This window comes from Athene cunicularia (assembly GCF_003259725.1).
Source record: "Athene cunicularia isolate RWA chromosome 7 unlocalized genomic scaffold, athCun1 chr7_part1, whole genome shotgun sequence".
NCBI classification, from domain to species: domain Eukaryota; kingdom Metazoa; phylum Chordata; class Aves; order Strigiformes; family Strigidae; genus Athene; species Athene cunicularia.
The window spans coordinates 20467166-20490203 of NW_020799107.1; the positions used below are offsets into that span (position 1 = coordinate 20467166).

Genomic DNA, 23038 nt, shown 5'->3' on the forward strand with positions numbered 1-23038 from the left:
GGAGCTGGCCCCGGTGAGCCAGGCCCCTCGCCCGGGCGGGCTGGTCGGCGGTGCAGGGGACAGAGACGGCAAGGCCACCCCGGTAAAGCATCACCCCCTCGCCCTGCCCTGCCGCACCTCCCCGGCACCCCTGTCACCAGCTCTGTCACCAGCTCTGTCAGTGACCAGGCTCCGGCCCTCGGTCCAGGGACTTCTCCCTTTCCTTCAGACAGCAGCAGCATCCACCTTACCGGAGCCATAACCGAGGTTTCCATCACCACCTCTCTGATCAAACAGGCGGGCTGAGCTCCCGCAAAGGCATTTTGTCCGGTGGTGACACTTTTATGAGGCTGCGTGTCCCCCCACGTGTGTCACCCGCCACCCCGCGGGGCACTGGGCACTGGAGCTGGCTGGGGCGGTGGTGTGCTGCCTGCACCCCGGGCTGGGCAAGCTTTGGGGGGGGGTGACGTGCATCTGGACCAGGCGTGGGGGGCCAGAGCTGCTCACGCCCCCACGCCACACTCCTTCCCAGCGGCGCCGCTGTTCCAGCTGCCTGCACTTAGGACCTGGAGGAAGCGCCTGGCGCTGGCGGACAAGAATCATGTGATGCTGGTGTCCACGTCCCCCTCCGTCCCCCGTCCCGGGCCCATTGAGCGCCCAGCGGCGATGGGGCTGCCGGCTCTCGCCTTGCTGCTGGTGGCAGGGCTTCTGCACACGCAGGTTAGCAAACACGGGTGGAAAGTTTGGGAGAAGTGCATGGGGCTGAATTGCGAAGGGTCTGCTGGGACGGCTCCGGGATCTGCCTTGCTTTCCTCCCTGTGTCCCGCTCTTCCTGCTATGGCTCCTGTCTGCTGCGGCCCGTGTCCTGCCCCAATGGCCTGCTCCTGCCCTCAGCTCCCTGCCTGCCCTCCCAGCACCCGTCACCCAAAATGCCACCAGATCAGCCGCTGGGTGGGGCATCAGGCGGTGCAAATGGCTGCCCTGCTTGTCCCTTTGTCTCTCCCAGGACAGCATGGTACCTGCCTCAATCCTGCCCTGAAGATGGGGAGGGAGGGTCCCCCCCAGGCACCAGCCCCCATCAGTCCCTGTCCCAGGGAGCATGGACAGGGGTGGCTGGGCTTGGGGAGGGTCTGCAGCCCCCCCCAGCACTGTCCCACTCCCGCAGGCCTCATCCCTGGCACGCTCCTTCCAGCTGGATTACAAGGAGGACTGCTTCCGCAAGGATGGTGCCCCTTTCCGCTACATCTCGGGCAGCATCCACTATGCCCGTGTCCCGCGCCCCGCCTGGAGGGACCGGCTCCTCAAGATGTACATGAGCGGGCTCAGCGCCGTGCAGGTGTAAGCGACAGGGGCAGCCCCGACGGTGCCCAGCTCACAGCTACCACAGCCCCTCAGGGTCTCTGGGGTCCCCAGAGAAGGGACAGAAGCAAGGGTGTTGTCTGATCACAGGGAGTGGGGACCAGCCCTTGTACTGGGCTGACTGGGAGCCCCAGGACCTCTCTGCCAGTCACAGTCCAGCCCCAGTTGTCATCCCCGGCCCAGGCTGAGGGCCCATTCCCAAGAGCAGAGAGACCAGCCTGTGGGATGGTTCCCCATTGTGCTAGCTTGCCCTTAGCCTCCACATGCTGATCCCTCTTCTCACCCAGCTACATCCCCTGGAACTACCACGAGCCGCTGCCGGGGCTTTATGACTTTGCTGGGGACCGGGACGTGGAAGCCTTCCTGGATCTGACAGCCGAGCTGGGACTTCTGGTGATCCTGCGGCCGGGGCCCTACATCTGTGCAGAGTGGGAGATGGTGAGCCCCAGACCTGCACAGCGGGGTTGGCCCTTCTGGCTGGCATGCTGACCCCAGTGCCATGCTAGCCATGCCCAGGCTGCTGCCCCGCGGGGCATGTGCCACTCCAGGGCCAAACATGAGCATTGTGCTGGCCAGGTTTCAGCTGTGTTGCCAGCCTGGGCTGCTGAGCAGTTTCTCTGCCTCTCTCTCTGCTGCGCATGTTTCTCCAGGGTGGCCTGCCTGCCTGGCTGCTGTGGAAACCAGACATCGTCCTGCGCTCCTCCGACCCCGGTGAGCCTCAGCATGGGGTTCAGGCCACCATGTCCTTACAGCCTGATACCAGTCCTAGCATGCTGGTCTCTCTTCATGCACCTGCCAGCTCTGTGTGCTGGGTCTCTCCATCCTCTTCTTCATTTTTTGGGAGGTCCATAGTTCATCCTCCATCTCCCCTTCCCCATCGTGCTTGGCCCTACCTCATCTGCTCCATCCTCCTCCTGGCAGGGCTGTCTGTGGGTGGGCTGGGGTGGACACTGCAGCTGAACTGAGCTGCCCTCTGTCCCCCCAGCCTACCTGTCAGCTGTGGACTCCTGGCTCCGTGTCCTGCTACCCAAGATCAAGCCACACCTGTACCAGCATGGGGGGAACATCATCAGCGTGCAGGTGGGGTGCTGTGGGAGCCAGCCCACTGCCCTGCTCTGGATCATCTTTGGATGTGCCCCAAAAAGCCACCTATACCCCCTACACCATGACCTCATCCGGCACAGCTCGTAGATAAATCCTTCCCAACCTTTGGACCTGGGTTTAAATCCAAGGGCTGGGACTCTGGGGTATCTGCCACCACCCTAGCTGTGGTGTGAGGGACACTGGAAGAGCTGGGGGTCTTGGTGGGGCTGGAAGGTCATTCTCAGGACCCACTTGGGGTTTGTCATGCCATCCGATGATGTCAGGGGGAAGCCGGGTGCTCATCCCAGTGGGTGGCAGAACCTGGCTGCAGCCCTGCCATGTCCATGCTGGGTGCCAGTCCCTGCCCTGCTCACAGGTGGAGAATGAATACGGGAGCTACTATGCCTGTGACCATGGGTACCTGCAGCATCTGCTGGGCTCCTTTCGGGCGCTGCTGGGGAACGAAGTTGTGCTCTTCACTACTGACAGCACGCGGGCGGAGGAGCTGCGCTGCGGCACCTTGCAGGGGCTCTATGCCACCATCGACTTTGGGCCAGGTACCCTTATGAGGGAGAAGGAGGAGGAGAGAGGATGGGGTCCCTGCTCTGTCCTCCAACCTTCCTCCCTCCACCTCTGCAGACTCCAATGTGACAGAGGCGTTTGGTGCCCAGCGCCAGGTCGAGCCGAAGGGACCCCTGGTGAGCTCGGCATGGGTGCTGTGGGATGGGGAATGACTTGCGATGGCTTTGGGGAGGCAGAGGGGCTGGGTGAGGGGGTGAGGCTGCAGGAGAGAAGGGGGGATGTGGCTCACAGAGGCATGCCAGGAGCTCCAACTCCAGGCAGGTGACAGTCCTTTGCTCCCCCAGGTGAACTCCGAGTACTACACGGGCTGGCTGGACTACTGGGGGGAGGCTCATGCCAGCACCAGCTCGGCGCAGGTGGCCCAGGGGCTGGAGGAAATGCTGCAGCTGGGAGCCAGTGTCAACATGTAAGTAGTCATCTGGCGGGGTGGCACAGCCTGGGGGGGTGATGCCCTCCCCTCTGCCAGCATTGTCCCGCAGGTCTTGGGCATGGGGAGGCAGGCAGGGCTGGGACTGCTGGTGGAGCAGGGCAGGGGCAGTGGTGGGTGAGCCTCTGTTGGGTCTGTGGGGTGCTCACAGGACTCTTTGGGGTGTCCCGTAGGTACATGTTCCATGGGGGGACCAGTTTTGCCTACTGGAGCGGTGAGTAGGGCCCTGCCCTGGGGAAGGTGGGGACCACACTGTGGGGCTGGGGGGACTTTCCTTGGCCACCCCCAAGGAGTCTGTTTCAGGTTCCCACAGGGCAGGCTGACACATACCTAAGGGCCTCTGAACCCAAGCCTGTCCCCCACCAGGGACTCCTTTTGTCCCCAAGCAGGGGGCCCCAGTTCTGGGCCATGCCCCCCTCCATTGCCTCACAGTCAGCCTGGGGCTGGGGTCCATGCTCTGGGCTCTGCCAGAGCCCTTTCCTCCAGCTCCCATCACTTCCCTGGCCAGGAGCTGACTTCAAGGACCAGTACAAACCAGTGACCACCAGCTATGACTATGATGCCCCTCTCTCAGAGGCAGGAGACCCCACTGAGAAGCTGTTTGCCATCCGCACAATCATCAGTAAGGTGCTGAGCCTGGCAGGAGGAGGGGGACAGCACTGGGCACCGCTGCCTGTGCCAGGGAAGTGGAGACCCAGGGGGACAAGGCAGGGCAGGAGACATCTCCCTGCTCGCCCTGGGGGGCAGCTGACAGTTTGCTGTTCAGTTCCAGCCCCTGCCAGTCGGTCCAATGCCACCTGCCACCCCCAAATATGCCTATGGCTGGGTGGCCCTGAGGAAGGTGAGTGCTTACCCCTAGGACTGTGCTGCCCGGGCCTGGCACTGCCCCACTGCCCAGTGCCCATCCCTCTCTGCAGTATGCCAACCTCCTGGACGTCTTGGATGTGCTGTGTCCCTCTGGGCCCATCCAGAGCCAGTTCCCCCTCACCTTTGAGGCCATAAAGCAGGTGAGGGGCTGGGTGCAGTGGGGGACCTTGGGGAAGATGCTCTTAGGCTTGTCTATCCTGCCCTGGCTACAGGGTGGTGGAGCAGGGCTTGTCTCCAGACCCATTTCCCTTTCTGTGCTGCTCTGCTGTGTCCCGCAGGCCCATGGCTTCATGGTGTACCACACACAGCTGCCCCGGGATGTCCTGGACCCAGCCACACTGGAGGCTCACCCCCACAGTGTCTGTGACCGTGGCTACGTGATGCTGCAGAAGGTGAGGCTGCGGGAGCACACCCGTCCTTGGCCTGGCCTCTCAGGAGGGCTGTGGGACCTGCAGGCAGTGGAGCTCTGCCCTGCCAGGGTCTTGGGGACAGCCAGGGTGCCAAGAACCACACTGAACCCTTGTGGGGTCGCCCTCTGGCCCAAACTTGTCCCCTGTGGGGGAAAAGGGCAGCCCTAGGCTGGTTCAGGGAGGGCAGGCAGCAGGATGCAATGCTGGCAGGCTGCTGGCAGTGACTGGGGCAGTAGGATCCAGGCACGAGGTAGCTATGCCAACCCTGTGGCTGCAGGAGTACCAGGGGACGCTGGAGCGGGACGGGCAGAGGGAGCTGCATGTGACGGGCAGGGCAGGGGACACCCTGGATGTGCTCCTGGAGAACATGGGCAGGATCAACTTTGGAGCCAACATCAGTGACTTCAAGGTGAGGGGAGAGGGCCGTGGGGCTCGAGGGGATGGCCTAGGCACCCACATGGCCAAACCCCCTCTCCTGCATCCCGTGACAGACTCCCTGCCACCCCCAGACCTGCTCCCTGGTTAATCTCACATCCTCCCATACCCTGCTCCTGGCAAACCCACCAGGACCAGGATAAGGCCTTGAGGTTGTCACCCCAGTCTGCCAGTTACACTGCCATGACAGCCAGGGCTGTGCAGCCCCTCAGGGGATCCCCTCCCACCTCCACTGCTGTGAGGAGGATGTGCCCTCGGGAAGACAAACATCCTACTGCCTGTGGCAGATTTTGCTGCTGCTTCATTTTCCCTCCTGCTCTGTCTCAGGGCTTGCTGGGGAACCTCTCCTTAGACTCCAGTCCTCTCAGCAACTGGTTGATCTATCCCCTGGCCATAGACACTGCCGTCCAGCAGGGCTGGCCCCACACTGCCCTGCCGAAATCAACCAGGGGGGGCAGAGCAGGGCCAGCCTTCTACACTGGGACCTTTGAGACCCCTGGCATCGCCTGGGACACCTTTGTGAAGTTCCCAGGTTGGAGCAAGGTAAGGCGGTGTGTAGCCAGGAGAGAGGCGGGAGGGTGGAGAGAGGCACAGCTCAGTCCCCTCTCAATCTTCACAGGGCCAGCTGTGGATAAACGGCTTCAATCTGGGCCGGTACTGGCCCCGCCGCGGGCCGCAACAGACCCTCTTTGTGCCTGGCTCAGTCCTGCACATTGGCCGCCCCAACAACATCACAGTGCTGGAGCTGGAGTGGGCACCTGCCACCCCTCTCTTGCTCTTCCTCGACCGACCCCTCTTCAACAGGACCCTCAGCAGAAGCACCAAGGCCACAGAATAAACACAGAGTGGCCGGGCGCCGGCATGGCCTTGTACTGGGGCTGCAGGGAGGGCAGGGGGCTGGTGAAGCACAGGGGTGAGTGGAGGGGCTGCAGGGCCTTAGGAAAGAGGCACAGGTCCTGGCATGGACATCCAGAGCTCCTGCCCTCCTCTGGGGCCAGGCTGGATCTGTGCTAAGGAGAAAATGGTCCAGAATTTTGCATGTTAATCCCACGCTTGTCCCAAACAGTTCCAGCACTCATGCTGACTCCCCCACTGCCTAGGGGGTCAAGGCACCTCTTTACTGACAATGCAAGCAGAGGAGGTAGTTGCTAACATGATAGGGGTGAGATTCTGATGGCATCCAGGAAAGGAGATGGTGAAGCACAGCCCAGAGGGTGCCCAGAGGCAGCTCAGGCTGCGGTGTCAGGATCTGTCCCACCACCAAGGACAGCAGCCTACGAGGTAGCCATGAGAAAAGCTGGCAGCGGGACCCCCAGCTGGAGCCAGGCCAGGGAAACACTCCTGGCAGCTCACACTAGCACCTGGGGACATCTCAGCTGTAATGTTCCCAGAGTCACCACCCAGGGTGACATTCATGCCCAGATCCTTGCCAGAGTTGCCCCAGAGAGGGACAGGGACAGCTCAGTCCCCGTGACCAGCACTGCTTCACAGGCTCTCCCTCACTGCACAGCTGTGTCTCCACACCAGTCCTCGGCAGGTGACAGCAGTCCCCAGCCTTACGTGTGGCTGGCCCGGGCCCGGCGGTGCGTTTGCAGGCAGGCCGTGGAGCAGAAGGAGAAGTCGAGGTAATGGAAAGGGATCCGGCCCAGCAGGGACTCTCCACAATGCCAACAACGTCTGCAGGAAAGAGCGGAGGTGGCCCTAAGCGAAGGGGACACTTGCAAGAGGGTTAGAGGAGGAGAGGATTCACTGCCTGGGCTGTGATGCGAGACACGAGCAGCAGGAGCAAGCTGGGGCTCCCCTGGTCTGGCGGGGCTGCTGTGCTCACCCAGCAGCCTGGCCAGGACACACTCCCTGGGGAAGATGCTGCGTGGAAGTGTGGTGTGAGGCACTTTGAGGCAGGCTGACTGTGGGGGAATTTGGCCCCACACAGGGTTGTCAAGCCCCTGCCCAGATCAGCACGGGCAGAGTTGGCAGCCCACAAGCCTGTGGACATGAGATGTTGGGTCAGGGACTGAGGCACAGGAGTGGCTGTGTGTGGGGATGGTTTCCCATAGATATGGCTGCAAGTGGACCAAGTCATCCTTTGCAAAATATTTCAGGGGGGCAGGGCAAGAGGAGAAAGCTGTTACACAGGCACTACTGGGAAGTGAGTGGACAGGAATAGCTTTAGACTGGAAATGAGAACTGGAGCAAGAAGGGCAAGGAACAGCTGTGCTGACGTGGGAGAGTTTGTCTGCAGGGGCTGTTACCTGATGTTGGCCAGAGTTGTGCTGGCGTCCTGCAGCTGTGCAGCCAGTCTCCGCTCAGCAGCCAGCGCCCTCTGGGAGCAGAGAGACTGCTCAGCACCCCCAGCCCCTGGGAGCTGCTGTGCCCAGAGCCCACCGTGCCGGCGCTGCCCCAGCTGGGCTGCACCCCCTTCCCCACACACGGCCTCACCTTCTCCCTGTCGGATAGCGCTGCGAACCGCTGCTTCTCCCCCTGCTCCTGCTCCCAGCGCTGCCGCTCCTCCCGCTGCACCTGCTCCCGCTGCTTCCGCTGGGCTTTTTGCGCCCGCTTCTTCTCCAGCTTCCTGGCCTCCATCTCCTGTGTCAGGGGCCCTGGCACCTGGGGACAGAGGGCAGTTGGCATCTCCCACTGAGCCAGGGGCAAAGGCACGGGTGATCAAGGGGTTCTTTGCTCTGGGGTCCCCCGGACCTCGGAAGGCGAGGGCAGAGGGCAGGCACCCACCTGGGCACGGCTGTAGTCATACTTGTCTGGATGGTCCACCATGAACTTGCGGAAGGCATTGCGGGTTGGTTTGTCAGCAGAGACGCAGTAGGGGGTTCTGTCCTGCCCATTTCTGCCAGACAAGGAAGACCAGCTCACCCTGCCATCACACTGCCTACATCCCACTGGGCTGTGAGCCCAGCAACTTCCCAGAGATGACTGCCGGGTATCACAGCCAAGGAGGGGAAAGTTGCTTATCTGTACACTGCAATTCCCCAAATCCTGCCCTTCTTGCATCAAAAATGCCCTGCAAAGGGTGGTCTCATCCCCACCCACTGAACTGTCTACCAATAAACCTGGGAGCACTCTGGGGCAGTGCCTGCCTGCTGCTGTGCCAGACCAGGCAGGCAGACAGAGTGAGTGGTGGTTCAGCTCTTGGGCCTCCTGTAACAAACCCAGTAACAAGTCCTGGCTGGGAGAGACCAACCCTGGCTGTCCCAGGACAAAGCTGGCACCAGTCTCCTGTGGCTGAGACAGGAGGGAGCTGTTGGGCTCCTACAGCAGGGGAAGTGCTTGCCAATCGCTGGGCGCCCTGCGGCCATACCTGAGGGCAGGGTCTGCCCCTGCCTCCAGCAGCAGGCACACAGCCTCGGCCTTCCCTGCCCGTGCTGCCACATGAAGCAGGGTGCTGCCATGCTCATCCACGGGCTGGTTGAGCAGGGACCAGGGCATATCCAGGGCCTGTGTGCCCTCCCCATCCTTGCTGTCGGCCAGCAAGGCCCTGCTCTCTGGCACAACCAGGAGGTGCTGCAGCGTCCCCACATCTCCCGTTTTGCAGGCGGTGAACAGGGCATCGCGGAGCTGGGTCTGAGGGTCTCCTGCGAGGGAAGAACAGGAGGGGAGTCTGACAGCTCCCTGGGAAGAGCAGTGCTCTGGTGTGACTAGGAAACACAAATGGTGCAGTTAAAGCATCACCCTGCTAGCTGGATTTGGGCACTGCAGGATCTCCAGCATGTCCAGTCTGTGACATGGCACGGCACTGCTGGCAGCAGTAGAGCCCTCTACTGAGATAAGGCCACTCCAACTCCCCCCAGCACATGTGGCTCAGCCAGGTGCTTCCTGCCCCGCAGGGTTCAGAGTCTGAACACACACCTCCCTCGAAGGCACGGGGCTGCACTACAGCCACCCCACATCCAGCTGTTCTGGTCACCTGCATGATAACACACTCTTCACCCTGCTTCAAAGCCACCAGCAAATGGGGTAGGCCTCCACCCAGCTCAGCTCCCGACCCCACTTACTTGCATCACTCCAGGGAAGGGGCTCAGCCCCAGCCTCCCCCTGCAGCTCTGTCACCAGCTCCAGGTCGGGCTGCCCACACTGGGTACCATAGCACCCCGTCTCTTCGGCACGGGGCCCTGCATAGGGAGCACACAGTGAGGAAGAGGGCCAGGGCCAGCCTGCACCCCAGCCGGAGTAGGCCCTTCCCGGCTGCATTCCTACACTGTCCCCAGCCAGTTCTTCCCCCTCACCTTTCTCCACCTTCTTGTCCCTTTTCTTCCTCCTTTTGCGGTTTCGCTTGGGCATCACTTCAAACTCCCGGAGGTCCAAGGTCCCCAGTGTCACTTCCACAGTCTCTAGCTCTCCTGACGGGCTTTCCTTCTCCTCTTCCTCCTCCTCCTCTGGGCCTGAGGGGGTTAATAAGACAGGGGCTGAGGCCCCCCACACAGCACGAATCACTCAGGGCCCTCAGTCAAGCACAGCCTGCCCTTCTCTGGCCTAGCTCAATGCCACAAGCTGCAGATCCCTGCTGTGGGGCCAGACTCTGTCACAGGGCTGCAAATCTGGTCCTGCACCATAAGACCAGACCCTGCTGCTTGCTCCATGGCTCAACTCACCACTTGTGTTCTCCTGAGGGGGATCCATCTCTGCTTTCCGCTGCCTCTTCTGCCAGCCCTTCCGGGGGGACCCAGTGATGTCCTCCAGTGGCGTGCCCTTCCCTGGGCAACAAGGGTGTTCCTGTCACTGCCTGGGGACAGGGAGTACCCCATGTCTCCAGGAATTGAGGGTTGGAGAGCTTGAACCTCATCCCCATAGGGCAGCACCCCCTAACACATGTAGAATTACACAAAGGACCATGTCACCCCCCTGCTCTGACCCCCAGGCCCTGGGGCACCAGGGCTGGGCTGACTCACCGTACACCTGCAGGCTGGCCAGCATGGCGTGGACTCGCAGCACCTCTCGCAGGGTGGCCCTGCGGGTGCTGAGAGGGATGTGGCAGACACGAGGGTCGCCCCAGGTGAGTGGCGGGTTCCTGCCACCAAAGAGCAGTGCACGGTTGTGGCGCGGGGCCCGCAGGAAGATGCGCTGAGCTTCCTTCAGGTGCTGGGCCCAGGCTGCCAGCAGGTCCTGAATATCCTGGGGAGGAAGGGGAGGCATCACAAGGTCCTGAGTGCACTGTGTGGGCACAGGCAGGTAGGTCTGGAGCAGGACAGATCCAGAACAGAGCAGCCACAGTTGGGCCCTGACCCACTTTCAGAGCTCACACCCCACCCACGCCACCCAGCAGCAGTATGGTACCACCCCGCCGAGCCAGCCATGACCACATGTCCTTGCTGAGAGCCCAGTGCTGTGGCCCAGCCCCACCTTGAGCAGCGCGGCCTCATTGTAACGCCGCAAGGAGGCTCCGGCCGACCTGGGTGCTGACCCTGGGGTCTGGGCGTCCCGTAGGCTCTGGGCTGTGCCCCGCCGCGCTCGCACCGTGTAGCGGTGGAATGTCTTGTGCTCCTGCACCTGGTTGCTGCAGAGAGGGGCAGACAGGCATGGAGAGAAGGTGAGCTGATGCTCCTGGGACCACGGAGGGCTTGCAGCTTGCCTCTGGGGCCCTAAAGATTAATACTTCTCCTGCAGCACAACTGGGCTTAGCCAACTCCCAAACAAAGACTAGGAGCTGAAGGTACCCAGACTGCAGTAAGCACTTCAGTGGAAGAGTAGGGAGGCTGTCCAATGCCTAGTCCCACTTGTCCTTGCCCAGGGGGGCAACGCCAGCTCTATGCCCCTGTACTTACCCCTGGAACACAGCTCCTGCAAAGTGCCCACCGCCCATCATCAAAACAATCCAGCACGTGCTCGCACCAAGGCTCTGCAGTGATGCCATCAGCTCCGCAGGCTCCTCAGTGCCACCCTGAGACACAGACACCCTTGTTATAGCACCCATGGGATCATCTCGTACCCCTTGCTGTCCCCTGGAATGAAGACCAGTCCCTCTGCTGCACCAGAAGCAGGTTTCTGGGAGCATCCCAGAGCCAACAAGCAGGCCACCCGCAAGCCTGGGGCTCTGACCGGGCACCAGAGACCACCCTTCACATCACAGGACATGAGAGATGTCAGGCAGATGTCTAAACCCCAGTGCCACCCTCCCAACAAGCAGGGCTATGACTTGCCTTCCCGGTGCCCAGCACACAGCGGTAGGCAGAGATGAGCTGGCCTTTTGCATTGCGGAGCAGCACCTTGTGGGAGCGGGGTACCAGGGGTGTCCCAGTGCTGTCACTGGCAGAGGGCAGCAACTCTGACTCACTGATTGCATCGGAGCTCTCGGAATCGGACCCTGAGATGCTGGAAACATCACCTGCAAGAGAAAGAAAATGAAGCAGGGCACACATCAAAAAACAGCTTTCCCAAAAATCTGCAGGTGGCTCCAAATGCCAGCCCACAAACCCAGAAATGCCCTGATATCCCACATATCACAAGGGAGCTGTGGGCTGGGAAGACAGGCATCTGGGGCTCTGGATCCCCAGGTATGCATAAGCATGGCTCAGACAGAACACTCCCTTCTGCCCATAACAAGTCATCAGGGCTCAGGAGCAGTGCTGGATCCCTAGGACACCCCACAGGGGCAGAATAAAGGGACCCTGAGCTGCCAGAGGTAGCTGGGGGCTTTATACCCACACAGAAAGCCCCAGCAAGACTGCTGACATCCTCTGGGCTCTGCTGGGGGAAGCCCAGTTCCTCACCTGCACGGGTTTTCTCCTCAAACACTTCCATTGGCAGTGTCTGGTGCCCCAGGAGTCGCTGCTTCAGATTGAAGCGGTGCCAGTCAAGATGGTAGTGCTCAGTCTGTGGAGGAAAGAGGTATGAGCCAGCAGGGTTCTGGGGGTCCATGGAAACCCCTACCAGCAAAGGCCCTGATGTGTCAGACCCTGAGGACTAAACTGATGCTGGCACCCTGCGGAGATCCTGACTGGAAGACGAAGGTACATGAATGAGTTTGCCATGTAACAGTTAACCTGAACAGGCCCAGGCCTGTGCTGCACGCACTGTTTACCTCCAATAAATTACATTTTAAATGATAATATGCAGGATCTGAGTGACAGATCCCAACAGGATGTGGGCAGCGGAGCTCTGGGAAACAGCCAGTGCTGAACTGCACTGTGCTGGGGCTGAGCCTCCACAGCAGGACCCCACCAGCCCCGCTCCCACCTCAGCCCTGTTCACCTGCTCCTCCCGGCTGCCGAACACCTGCCCGCAGGTCGAGCAGCACATCCGCTCCGGCACCCCGGGGGCCCTCTCCTCGCTGCTGGCAGCTGCGGGAAGAAAGGGCTGTGCTCAGCATCTCCCCTGGCTGCACCGCAAGGTGGGTCTCTTCACAGCCACTGAAAGAGCCCTACGGCTGTAGGAAGAGCTTCGGGGACCTCGGGGTGACACCGAGGAAAGGCCATTTACCCACCCACCAGGCAGCTCCCATGCCAAGCTCCAGCGCGGCCACCCAAGCTGTGTCGGGGACAGAGCTCCTTCTTCATGGCCTGGGGCTGGCAGACATGAGCTTGGCCAAATACTGCCCCCCACCGCTGCCCCGCGGACCCCCACGCACCGTGGCTCCCTGGTGCCGGCTCGGCGGCCCACACATCCGCGGCAACTCCGGTGACGAGGGTCAGCCCACGCAGGAGTTCGGGGTCTCGGGCGGCCTCAAAAACTGACCTGCTCTCCGGGGCTGGCATCGCTCCTGCTCCCAGCAGAGGTGGCCGGGGTTGGGGAGAGCAGCCGGGGACCGGGGGAAGCCGGGGGTGGGGGCTGTGCGGCTGGTTTGCGGCCTCGGGGAGCCCGGGACGGGGGAAAGAGGTGGGGCTGTGCCCCACACGCAGGAAGGCTGGGTATGCCGGAGGGCCCCTCACCCTGCGCTTCTCCTTCCTTCAGCTCCATGGCACCACATCGAGAACCTGGACCTGTTCTTCTCTCGCATATCCTTTTGCAGGGGTGGGGTTCAGGCGGGATGCACCTCACCACCTCCTGGGCTCTCAGTGCTGATGGAAACACTGAGTTTCGTGTAACTCGGAGCTGGGGCAGCCTCTGCCCCTTTTTGTAGGACACCACGCAGCTCCAGAGGGGCTGGTGGTGGCATGTGGGGTGCTGTCACCCAACACCGAAGGGACAGAGAGGTTCTTTTAGGGATCCTTGGCAGAGTAATGATGGTGCTAAATTGTAATTCCATTTAAAGCTTTATTTTTCTTGACAGGATTTTATTATTAGCATAGTGTTCATAATCAGAGTAGCAGAGGATTTCTTTAAGCAGAATCAGTGTAGTACAAATCTATAAGTAGCATAGTACAGAATTTTATAGCACCACTTAACTTACGGTTTCTAATCATCTGGACTCTGCATATCAAGTCTTAATACATGGTTTGCTGTATCAGTATAACAATTGTAATCTAGACTCAAAAATCATATAAAAGAGTACAAGTCACTCAGTCCTTGGAGGAAGCAGACAGTGGTGTACGTGTCCTTGGCAACTGGGGTGTCCTGGGTCTCACTGTCCAGCAGCAGTTCTGTCCAAGTTCCCACTCAGGACTTGTAATTCCTTGATTTTGCAGACAGTGTTCTGAGTGCTGTTACACCTCCCTGTTCTGTGACAGGGTCATCACTGCTGTCAGGTTGGCCAGGTGCCTCAGACTTTCAAGGCCAGCGTGGAAGGGAGTAATCAGTCTGGCATTCAGGAATCTTGAGGCTGGTAGGGAGGAGAAGAAATCTGTTTGGTTTGTCTACTTGGTTCACAGGACCTTCAAGGCCTGATAATGAGGAAAAGGGAACTAATAGGTGATTTGCTCAGTCACAAAGAATAGCTGCTTGCCTTATAAAATGGTGTTAGTTATGCTAACCACATTACCAGGGGTTGGGAGCAGGGGTTATTGGTCATGGGTGCCAGTGGTATTAAATGCATTTTTGTCTGCCTCTGTGTTGTCCTGCTCTGTGCTGCCCACCTTTGTGCAGTCTGAGGGAAGGCTGAGTTTCTGCTCTGTGCTGGGACAGACCCTGCTCTGGGTGTTGGGTGAGGGAAGAAGGGATCTGGGATGGAGCCAAGTCCTGTTACCCCAGCTGTCCTGTACCCAAGCAGAGTGTGTTTCTCTGCAGTGGAGAACAAGATTGCTGCTGAGTAGAGGTGTGAGGGGTTTTCTGTTGGTGGTGGAGGGAGACAGCTGGGAAGCTGAAAATGCCAGTGGGACAGAAGCCTCTCCATCCTTTCTCAGAGGGAAGGGGTCCTCCAGACTGTTCTCCTTGACTGTAGCTTTCACATCTATAACTTGCATCAGAAGAATGGCTTCACTTGCATGCTCATTGGAGAGATCTTTGAGCTCATGTAAGTGCAGGTTCCCCACCTGCTGTAACTGTGACAGCTCCTGGGTAACAGCCACAGGAAGTTGCCAAGCTCCTGCAGCTGGGTGGATGGGAGCACTCCCTTTACAGTTGTCCTGTCTCCCCTTCATTAGGGTTCTCCATGCCCCAAACCTTCATTCCACTTTGAGGAACTGGTGCCTTTGAGTTTTCCTGCCACCATGACTGTGGGAATGCACCTCAGTGGCACATGACCCTGTCTGCTCTGCGTTATGGGGGCAGAAGAGTGATTCCCTCACACCTGCTTCCTTTTTTCACAGGCAATTCATCTTTGTGGTGGCATTCACCACCTTTCTTATTAGCTGCGTTGATTACGACATCCTTTTTGCCAACAAAGCGGTAAATCACAGCCAGCATCCGAGTGAGCCCATTAAGGTGACTCTGCCAGATGCCTTCCTGCCTCCAAATGTCTGCAGTGCAAGGTAGGAGCAGCGAAGGGCATGTTAGCCACTGCTCTTGCTTTCTCAGGTACTCAGGGCACCTGCCAGGGCCTGTTTCCCACTACTTGCCTTTTCTTGTTTGCAGAATCCAGGCAAACAGCTTCCTCATCTGCATCCTGGTGATAGCTGGGGTTTTCTGGATCCACCGACTTGTCAAATTTATCTACAACATCTGTTGCTATTGGGAGATTCACTCCTTCTACATCAATGCCCTCAGAATCCCCATGGTAAGTAGCTGGGCCCAGGGCCACGTGCGAGGACACTAAGGGACATGGGGGGCATTTGCTGGGTGTTCAGAAGCTCGCCTGCGCTGCTCTCTGGAGCCAGTTTCTCCAGGAGTCCTGTACCATGCGCTTTTCCCTCTGCTCTGTAATCACATGGGTTTCCTTTCAGCCTCTTCTCCAGCAGCCAACTTATTCCATGTTAACCCCTCTCTGCCCAGCCTGCCTCTCTGCCTGCTGGCATATGCCTATGCCATCTGCCACCCAATATGTTTATTCTTCGGTGATGGCCTTTTCTGTGATGCCTTTCAACAGAAGGCATAAGTGAGGATATCTTTGTACTTTCCTGGGTTGTGGACAACATCATCTTCCTTGTTCACTGGGGGGAAAGTGAGGCACAGAGCTACCTAGTTGGTGAAAACCACATTGGAGCTTGGTGTGTAAAGGATGGGGTTTGAGGCTTGCATGTATAACCTAGTCCAGAGCCCTTGCTCTGATGGACAACATCAAAAGGTGTGTGCACGTGTTTTGAGAAGAGACAGTGTTTTGAGGAAGGTGGAGTGAGCCAAGAAGCTTGGTTTGTCCCTAGCTTATCCACAGGCTCCCTCTGAGACACTGCTTAAGTCCCTTCCCCTCTTGACTCCAAATGGCAGCTCTGGGAGGACTTGTGGGAGCCTGGAGCTGTGTTTGTGCCTCCAAGGCAGTTGGCACATGAGTGGCTGGGGAAGTCAACTGTGCTAATCTAGGGGTAAAGGGCACGGGGGCAAGGAATGGGGTTTGCTCGGCGCAGGCTGAAGTGATGCAGGGCGGTGCCTCGTGTCCCAGTGTTGCATGTGCCTCGTCAGCACCCCAAGGGGTGCACTGGGTCCTGCTGTTTGGGTGGACTCAGCCCAGCCTGCCTCTGTCCCTGGATGCATCCTGCCCCTAACCCTGCTGCTTGCCCCCTTCCAGTCCACCCTGCCCTACTACACCTGGCAGGAGGTGCAGGCCCGCATCGTGCAGATCCAGAAGGAGCACCAAATCTGCATCCACAAGAAGGAGCTGACGGAGCTGGACATCTACCACCGCATCCTTCGCTTCAAGAACTACATGGTGGCCATGGTGAACAAGTCACTGCTGCCCATCCGCTTCCGCCTGCCTCTGCTGGGAGACACCGTCTTCTACACGCGTGGGCTCAAGTACAACTTTGAGCTCATCTTCTTCTGGGGGCCTGGCTCCCTCTTTGAAAATGAGTGGAGCCTAAAGGCTGAGTACAAGCGGGCCGGCAACCGCCTGGAGCTGGCTGAGAAGCTCAGCACTCGAATCCTCTGGATTGGCATTGCTAACTTCCTCCTCTGCCCCCTCATCCTCATCTGGCAGATCCTCTATGCCTTCTTCAGCTACACGGAGATCCTGAAGCGGGAGCCGGGCAGCCTGGGTGCCCGCTGCTGGTCTCTCTATGGCCGCTGTTACCTCCGTCACTTCAACGAGCTGGACCATGAACTGCACTCACGCCTCAGCAAGGGCTACAAGCCGGCTTCCAAGTACATGAACTGCTTTATCTCCCCACTCCTCACTATTGTGGCCAAGAACGTGGCCTTCTTTGCTGGCTCCATCCTGGCTGTGCTCATCGCTCTCACCATCTATGATGAGGATGTACTGGCGGTCGAGCATGTCCTGACCACAGTCACCCTGCTCGGGGTGGGCATTACGGTGTGCAGGTGAGATGGATCTGTGCTCCCCCTGTGCTTCTGGCAACGCTGTGGGGAGCAGTGGGGCTGACAACTGTCCATGCAAACATGCTCTTTGGTTGCAAGTAAATGTGAATCTGCCTGAGTGAAGGGCAGGGCTGGGGTGAGTCAGGGGAAGGCAGTATTGATGGCCTTGTGTGCAGTGGTTGTGTGGGCTGGGCTGTCAGGAAGCTTTGGCTTGGGCGTGAAGGCTACAGGTGGAGCCATGACACGAGCCGGTCACCCTGCCCTCCCAGCAATTGAGGTGTGATGCTGTGATGCTTCCCTGCCCTGTCCTACAGGTCTTTCATCCCCGACCAGCACCTGGTGTTTTGCCCAGAGCAGCTGCTGCGAGTCATCCTGGCGCACATCCACTACATGCCTGACCACTGGCAGGGCAATGCCCACCGCTACGAGACCAGGGACGAGTTTGCCCAGCTTTTCCAGTACAAAGCGGTGAGTTTGGCTTTTGTGGGGCTAGGATGGGGACTCACCCCCACTCTTGCAGGAGAGTGAAGCTGCTGGAGAGCTGTGCAGCTCCTGCGCTGGCAGAGGAACAAGGCAGCTTTCTTGGAGACACCCTGCCCCAGAAGATGGAGGGTTGGACATGGGGTCTGGCTTTGGGTTTGTGGGTTCTTGACATCCTCAAGCTTGTGCTGAGCCCATCATCTCTGTGCTCAGGTCTTCATCCTGGAGGAGCTCCTGAGTCCCATCATTACGCCCCTGATTCTCATCATCTGCCTGCGTCCCAAGTCCCTGGACATCGTTGACTTCTTCCGCAACTTCACTGTGGAGGTGGTGGGTGTGGGTGACACTTGCTCCTTCGCTCAGATGGACGTGCGACAGCATGGCCACCCAGCGGTAGGTCCCCTGGCTGGCAGGAGAGCAGCCTGGGCTTCCCACCAGTATGCCTGGTCCTTTGGACGCATGAAAGGGTGTAACTCACCACTCCTGGCAGCCCTCTGCCCAGCCACCTGCCTCTCTGCAGGATGTCTGGGGCTGCCAACACAGGTCACCAGCCCCAGAACGCTCTTGTGGCCCAGCTGTGATTATTAACCTGGTATTTTGTGAACCAGGCTTTGTTGTTTCTTTGTTTGATGTTGTTGCCTCTCTTCACAACCAAGAGTCCTATGTCCTTGGGAGAGGCTTAGGGATATTTGGGCATTTAGAAAGCGTGACCACTGAGAACTGACTTAAGGAAGCTGGGCTGCTTGTGTCCAGGAGAGAGGCAGCCTCGGGGAGATGGGAAGCATTTTCCATTATGTAAAAATCTAATGCGGAGGAAAAGGGGATCCATCTGTTTCCTGTGCCTGAGAATTTAGATTACTTGCCAGGAAAGACTGCCTAGTGACAAGGCCATGAACTAGGGATGGGTTGGACTCACTGTGGCAGGAAGCTTTTAAGAACAGTCATTTGTTGGCTGTAGTCACTCCTGCTGTGAGCTGGAGAGCACAAGACGAGGCTTTCAGCTCTATGTTTTGTGACTAGTCCCCCTCTCTCCAGTTCCCTTGCAGTGATGCACATTCTGGGGTCAAGGTGGGAGACACTGTACTTGCTGCTTCTTTCCCAGGCTGTGAGAGCTGAACTAGTATGGATGGGGCTTTTGGTGTAGTGCCTGCTACGTGTGGGGCTGTGGCTCAGCTTATGTGGGTGTTGCGTGCTTTGCCCAGACCAATCGCAGGATTCCCAGGCCTGGTGGGGATGTAAAGCAGATCCCATCCCTCATTACGTGTCTGTGTTCCGCAGTGGATGTCAGCAGGAAAGACGGAGGCCTCCATTTACCAACAGGCCGAGGATGGCAAGACGGAGCTGTCCCTCATGCACTTTGCCATCACCAACCCCAAGTGGCAGCCTCCCCGTGAGAGCACAGCCTTCATCGGCTTCCTGAAGGAGCGAGTGCACCGGGACAGCAGTGTGGCGCTGGCTCAGCAGGCTGTGCTCCCAGAAAACGCCCTCTTCAGCTCCATCCAATCCCTGCAGTCGGAGTCAGAGGTGCCCAGGGTGGGGGGGATGTGGGGTGTTCTTGGGGTGCTTGCTGGGTGCTACAAAACTGATAATCAGGCCCTCTGGGCAGTTTTGCTCTTCTCTGGGCTGTATCTGGTGATGCAAATTGTGATAGACCAGCACTAGCTGGGACTGTTGCTGGGTTTCTAGAGAAGGCAACAGGCTGTCCTGGGGCTCTGTGAGGTGGGAGAGGGGCTGAGAGATCTGGGGTGCCTCAGTTCTGTGCTGCTGGCAGGGATCAGCCCTCCAAGCCTGCACAGGACAGTGATTCTCTCCCTTTCAACTCCACAGCCTCACAGCCTGATTGCCAATGTGATAGCTGGCTCCTCAGCACTGGGCTTCCACATGGGCCGGGAGGGACAGGCCTCCCGCCATCTCTCAGAAGTGGCCTCAGCCTTGCGTTCCTTCTCCCCACTCCAGTCTGCCCAGCAGCCTCCCAGCAACTTTCAGACAGGAGGAAGGGATGGAGAGGGAGCCCAGCCTCGGGGTGCCAGTGCCATGACAGCCTCTGGGTAAGCTGCAGGCTGGAGAGGGGTGACCAGACACGTTGCATATTCCTTAAACCCTTGTCCATCTGACATTGTATTGTCCTGGACGCACAATGGTATTTGTCTCTGCAGCCTGGTACAGTAAGGGACATGTTCATAAGCAGAGTTGGGTGCTTAGGCTGGTGCCAAAGGACAGTGTTGGGGTTCTGGTGTTCTCCTGTAGGTACCACTGTGGTAGGGAAGAGGCAGTGCCACAGCAGGGCTGGTCACCATGTGCACCTGGGGAGAAGCTACAAGAGGGCCTGTTCCTACCTAGCCCAGGAGTGGGTCTCTGCAAGCCTGACAGGAGAGCGGAGAGGGGCTGGGCGGTGAGGGGAGCACTGGGAAGAAAACAACACTTGTGTGTCCCATGGCAGTGCCGATGCGAGGACCGTGAGCTCGGGGAGCAGCGCCTGGGAGGGTCAGCTACAGAGCATGATCTTGTCGGAGTACGCCTCCACTGAGATGAGTCTCCATGCACTCTACATGCACGAGGTGAGCAGCCTGGAGCTGGGCCAGCCAGAGAGGCACGGGGCCAGGGCAGGCAGGACTGGGGTAACCTAACTGGAGTGACTGGGATACCAGTGAGAGTGAGAGCCGAGACCAGTGTGTGTGTATACAGTTCTGGGGAGAGGGTGTGTTTGGGTGTCTGGGCTCTCCCACGCAGCTGACTCACCTGTGTTTTGGCCTTGAAGTTGCACAAGCAGCACACCCAGCTAGAGCCCGAGCGTCACACTTGGCACCGGCGAGAGAGTGACGAGAGTGGGGAGAGCACCCACGAGGAGCTGGATGCTCAGCGGGGTGCCCCTGTCCCCATCCCTCGTTCTGCCAGCTACCCCTTTTCACCACGGCAGTCTTCTGAGGAGACAGCCACGCTGCAGACCGGCTTCCAGCGGCGATACGGTGGCATCACAGGTACAAGAGCCAGGGCAGAGGTCTGAGCTCTGGGTCAAAGCCCCATATCCAATGCCCTGTCAGGACTGGCATGAGCAGTGTGCCTGCCTCTGAAGACTCACAGTCCCCCAGGGAGCTAATCTTCCTCCTTGCCTGTCCTGCAGACCCGGGCACAGTACACAGAGCCCCATCACACTTCTCCCGCCTCCCGCTGGGAGGCTGGGCTGAGGACGGGCAGTCGGCGCGACACCCAGAGCCTGTGCCAGAGGAGAGCTCAGAGGATGAGCTTCCACCACAGATCCACAAGGTAGGGGTGAAGGCTGTGGCTGAAAGAGGAAACGTGTACTTAGGATGGTCCCAATAGGAGCCACATCCCCTCTCTGTCTTGCAGGTATAGCCTTGTAGACTGGGGATCTCGTGGGGTTTGCAGACTGGGAGCTGCCTGGGCAGCAGGATGTGGCGTCATCCTGATTCTTCTCCTGTCCTGAGTGGACCGGTTAGTCCCGGGCTCCATTTCGTTGCCATCAATTGCCGAAAAGACAAAACTGCCAGGCTGGCGGCTTTGCGGTGGCACCTTGTGTCCAGCCGTGTGTCAACGCCACTCTTGACTCTTGTGGGGTGAATGCGTGTGTGAGTACATACATGTGTCTGTGTTCACATCTGTGTCGTCCGTGTCGGAGGATCGCTGCAGAGCCTGCGAAGCTGACGTGACAGGACTAGTAGCGGGCAGCTGTGGACTGGCTCGGAGGTGGCAGCAGCAGCTACTGTTTGAGGGGATGTGAGATGGCACCAGCTCCAGATATCTGCCTGGAGCTGGGATCTGTCTCCAGAGTGAAGGCAGGAGCCATTCAGGGGGGTCTAGCTCAGCCTGTAGCACCACACCTGCCCTTGCAGCCCTGAGGAGGTGCCCAGGACCATGCTCATCCTCTGGAGAGGACCGACGTTGTGCCCCTCAGCCCAGAGCAGGACAGCAGCGGGGCAGTCAATCTCTGCCCCAGCACCCTGCAGAGTGATGAGCCCCGGCTGCTGCTGCTGTTGGTAGGGGCAGGATCTAGAGTTGGTGGGAACAGCTCTGGCTGGGATCCGGGGATGCTGCAGCCCTTCCCTGACTCTCACGACAGCTGGCCTGTCCCCTGCACGTGAGGAAGGGGCAGTGGGCTGAAAGTCCTGGGTCCCTGATGTCCCTCCCAGCTGGCAGCCTCTGTGCCATACCTCTGGGCTAGGGCAGTGTCCTCCCTGTGCAGCGCCCATGGGCTGCGGGCTGCTGTGGGCCCTCCTGCAGTGCCAAAGAGACCCCAGCATGGGGCAGCCCGGCATCTCCCAGGGGTGCTCGCAGCCCCCTCGGAGCCCACCCTGCAGGTCTTGTTCTCTGTCTATTGGTTCCCTTCCCCCAGGCATGATAAAGGCCTTTTTCCCATGCCCAGGCTGTGGCACATCAGGTCTGTCCTCCTGATGTGGCCATTTCTGTGGTATTGGGCCTTTCCTCTCCCACAAGCAAAGCTTCAGTGTATCCTACATCTCACCTGGGGGCTCCCAGCTCCTCCTTCCCTCCAAAAACCTTCCTTTTGCTTTCAGTGTGGCTTTGGCTGCTGTGAAGGCCATGTACCAAGCAGCTGGCTCATGCCTAGTGGGGCAAGGAGGGGTGCCCTGAACCCGGGAAGGAGAATAGTCCCCAGCCCAGCCTTGGGGGGGTGGTGGGGGATCGGGAGCCCAGCTGTGCAGTGTGGCCTCAGACATGACCTTCCCACCATCGTTCTGGTTTCCCTCTTTTCCACTGGCAGCTTGTGCAGATCTGCATCCCGGCTAACAAGGCTTTGCATTCATCTCGCCAGCACTGCAGCCTTTCCCCTGCCCTCCCCGCAGCTCAGGGCCACCTCTCTCCCGCTGCTGGGTTGTTCGCCCTCTGCCCTTTGAGCCTGGGCTGGGTACGCTGCTGAGCTGCCCGCTCCCAGGGGCGTGTGCACCCGGGTAGCCAGGGCAGGAGCAGGGCTGGGGTGCTCGCGCAGGGGCAGGCTCTTTGGGGGTGGCGATGGGGAGGGACAGACCCCACTGCTCTGGGGTCTGTGGGAGACCAAGTGGAGCATGGTAGAGCAGAGCTTGGGCTGGGGATCAGGTCTTTGCTGCAGGGGACAGGACTGAGCCAGGCAGAGGGTCCCTGGACCTGGGTGCTGCTGGGGTCCTCCCACACAGAGCGGCCACAACCCCGCAGCAGCTCTGCCTTGGGGCTGTCGTGGCAGGGTAAAAGGAAACTGAAAGCAAATTCCCCAGGAACCCAAAGCTTTCCTGTGGCTGGCAGCGTCCTGGGGCAGGAAAAACGTCTGGGCCTGTCCCGGGGCTGGCAGGAGGGAGAGGCCCGAGGCCGGGCAGGAGCAGGCCAGAGTCCTTGACGCATGTTTTGCTTGTGTCGTCAGTGTCCCATGTGCATGGCGAGCTGCTCCTCCTCCTCCTCTCCCCCCGGGGGAGCGCGGTGGCGCCCGCCGTGCCCTCGCTGTAGAGCCGTCTAATAAAGATGGGCTGTGTCATCCCTGCCCGTCTCGAGTCTTCCCTTTGCCCTGTGGCACCGCGGGGCCCCCCTGGACGGCTGCGGGGGTGCCGAGTGCTACCTCGGCTGCTCCGGCGGGGCTGGGAGCTCCGTCCCGCGGGCTAGGGGGGGGCAGGCAGGGGCTATATTTATCTCCGGGAGGGCAGCGCCCCGTCCTGCCTGACCTCTGCGGCGGGCAGGGCCCTGC

The 23038-nt window shown here is 59.6% G+C and overlaps 4 protein-coding genes across 9 annotated transcripts in view; 2 read left to right on the plus strand and 2 right to left on the minus strand.

The window, feature by feature from the left end:
• The first annotated feature begins 221 nt into the window (after positions 1 to 221).
• On the plus strand, positions 222 to 5990 carry GLB1L (galactosidase beta 1 like). The gene is made up of 17 exons (XM_026852087.1): positions 222 to 246; positions 529 to 699; positions 1145 to 1317; positions 1626 to 1776; positions 1989 to 2049; positions 2324 to 2418; positions 2798 to 2978; positions 3061 to 3119; positions 3288 to 3409; positions 3604 to 3644; positions 3939 to 4057; positions 4197 to 4271; positions 4348 to 4437; positions 4576 to 4689; positions 4985 to 5116; positions 5470 to 5685; positions 5762 to 5990. Exons 2-17 carry the CDS (start codon positions 586 to 588, stop codon positions 5978 to 5980), a joined length of 1962 nt encoding a protein of 653 aa, XP_026707888.1. The 5' UTR covers positions 222 to 246; positions 529 to 585; the 3' UTR covers positions 5981 to 5990.
• A 61-nt stretch (positions 5991 to 6051) lies between these two features.
• ANKZF1 (ankyrin repeat and zinc finger domain containing 1) lies at positions 6052 to 12860 on the minus strand. 5 transcript variants are annotated; one of them, XM_026852084.1, is made up of 16 exons: positions 12719 to 12860; positions 12487 to 12489; positions 12343 to 12440; positions 11862 to 11964; positions 11292 to 11476; positions 10917 to 11032; positions 10495 to 10648; positions 10044 to 10266; positions 9747 to 9848; positions 9381 to 9536; positions 9150 to 9266; positions 8456 to 8729; positions 7873 to 7984; positions 7582 to 7749; positions 7395 to 7465; positions 6052 to 6819 (listed from the first exon to the last, which is right to left on the minus strand). In XM_026852084.1, the coding sequence occupies exons 1-16, from the start codon at positions 12843 to 12845 to the stop codon at positions 6699 to 6701; spliced, it is 2130 nt and encodes a 709-aa protein (XP_026707885.1). In that variant the 5' UTR covers positions 12846 to 12860; the 3' UTR covers positions 6052 to 6698. The 5 variants fall into 5 exon arrangements, with proteins under 5 accessions (XP_026707885.1, XP_026707882.1, XP_026707884.1 ...); XM_026852081.1 differs by having other exon boundaries at positions 9381 to 9560; XM_026852083.1 differs by lacking the exon at positions 12487 to 12489 and having other exon boundaries at positions 9381 to 9560; positions 12343 to 12431.
• Positions 12861 to 12975: 115 nt separating this feature from the next.
• Positions 12976 to 21732, plus strand: ATG9A (autophagy related 9A). The gene is made up of 13 exons (XM_026852808.1): positions 12976 to 13085; positions 14415 to 14479; positions 14775 to 14936; positions 15040 to 15181; positions 16127 to 16875; positions 17187 to 17340; positions 17566 to 17745; positions 18631 to 18876; positions 19180 to 19400; positions 19793 to 19910; positions 20111 to 20330; positions 20474 to 20616; positions 20701 to 21732. Exons 2-13 carry the CDS (start codon positions 14451 to 14453, stop codon positions 20704 to 20706), a joined length of 2370 nt encoding a protein of 789 aa, XP_026708609.1. The 5' UTR covers positions 12976 to 13085; positions 14415 to 14450; the 3' UTR covers positions 20707 to 21732.
• Positions 20725 to 23038, minus strand: part of RETREG2 (reticulophagy regulator family member 2) — a 51417-nt gene continuing 49103 nt past the window's right edge. The window contains exon 10 of one of the 2 annotated variants that reach the window (XM_026852810.1): positions 20725 to 22759. In XM_026852810.1, coding sequence (XP_026708611.1) covers positions 22717 to 22759 — 43 coding nt within the window. In that variant the 3' untranslated portion in view covers positions 20725 to 22716. The remainder of the gene's footprint in view (positions 22760 to 23038) is intronic. The other variant, XM_026852811.1, reaches the window with a different exon arrangement.

What these genes read in the sequence shown, in the direction of transcription:
- GLB1L (XM_026852087.1), top strand. Translation starts at nt 586, where the DNA reads ATGCTGGTGTCCACGTCCCCCTCCGTCCCCCGTCCCGGGCCCATTGAG. An exon ending in CAGGGCTTCTGCACACGCAG is followed by an intron (nt 700 to 1,144) that starts GTTAGCAAACAC and finishes CCACTCCCGCAG; the next exon opens with GCCTCATCCCTGGCACGCTC. An exon ending in GGGCTCAGCGCCGTGCAGGT is followed by an intron (nt 1,318 to 1,625) that starts GTAAGCGACAGG and finishes CTTCTCACCCAG; the next exon opens with CTACATCCCCTGGAACTACC.
- ANKZF1 (XM_026852081.1), bottom strand. Translation starts at nt 12,845, where the DNA reads ATGCCAGCCCCGGAGAGCAGGTCAGTTTTTGAGGCCGCCCGAGACCCC. An exon ending in GCAGGAGCTGTGTTCCAGGG is followed by an intron (nt 10,649 to 10,916) that starts GTAAGTACAGGG and finishes CCCTCTCTGCAG; the next exon opens with CAACCAGGTGCAGGAGCACA. An exon ending in CGCTATCCGACAGGGAGAAG is followed by an intron (nt 7,466 to 7,581) that starts GTGAGGCCGTGT and finishes CTCTGCTCCCAG; the next exon opens with AGGGCGCTGGCTGCTGAGCG.
- ATG9A (XM_026852808.1), top strand. Translation starts at nt 14,451, where the DNA reads ATGCTCATTGGAGAGATCTTTGAGCTCAT. An exon ending in GACAGCATGGCCACCCAGCG is followed by an intron (nt 17,746 to 18,630) that starts GTAGGTCCCCTG and finishes TGTGTTCCGCAG; the next exon opens with TGGATGTCAGCAGGAAAGAC. An exon ending in AGTGCCATGACAGCCTCTGG is followed by an intron (nt 19,401 to 19,792) that starts GTAAGCTGCAGG and finishes GTCCCATGGCAG; the next exon opens with TGCCGATGCGAGGACCGTGA.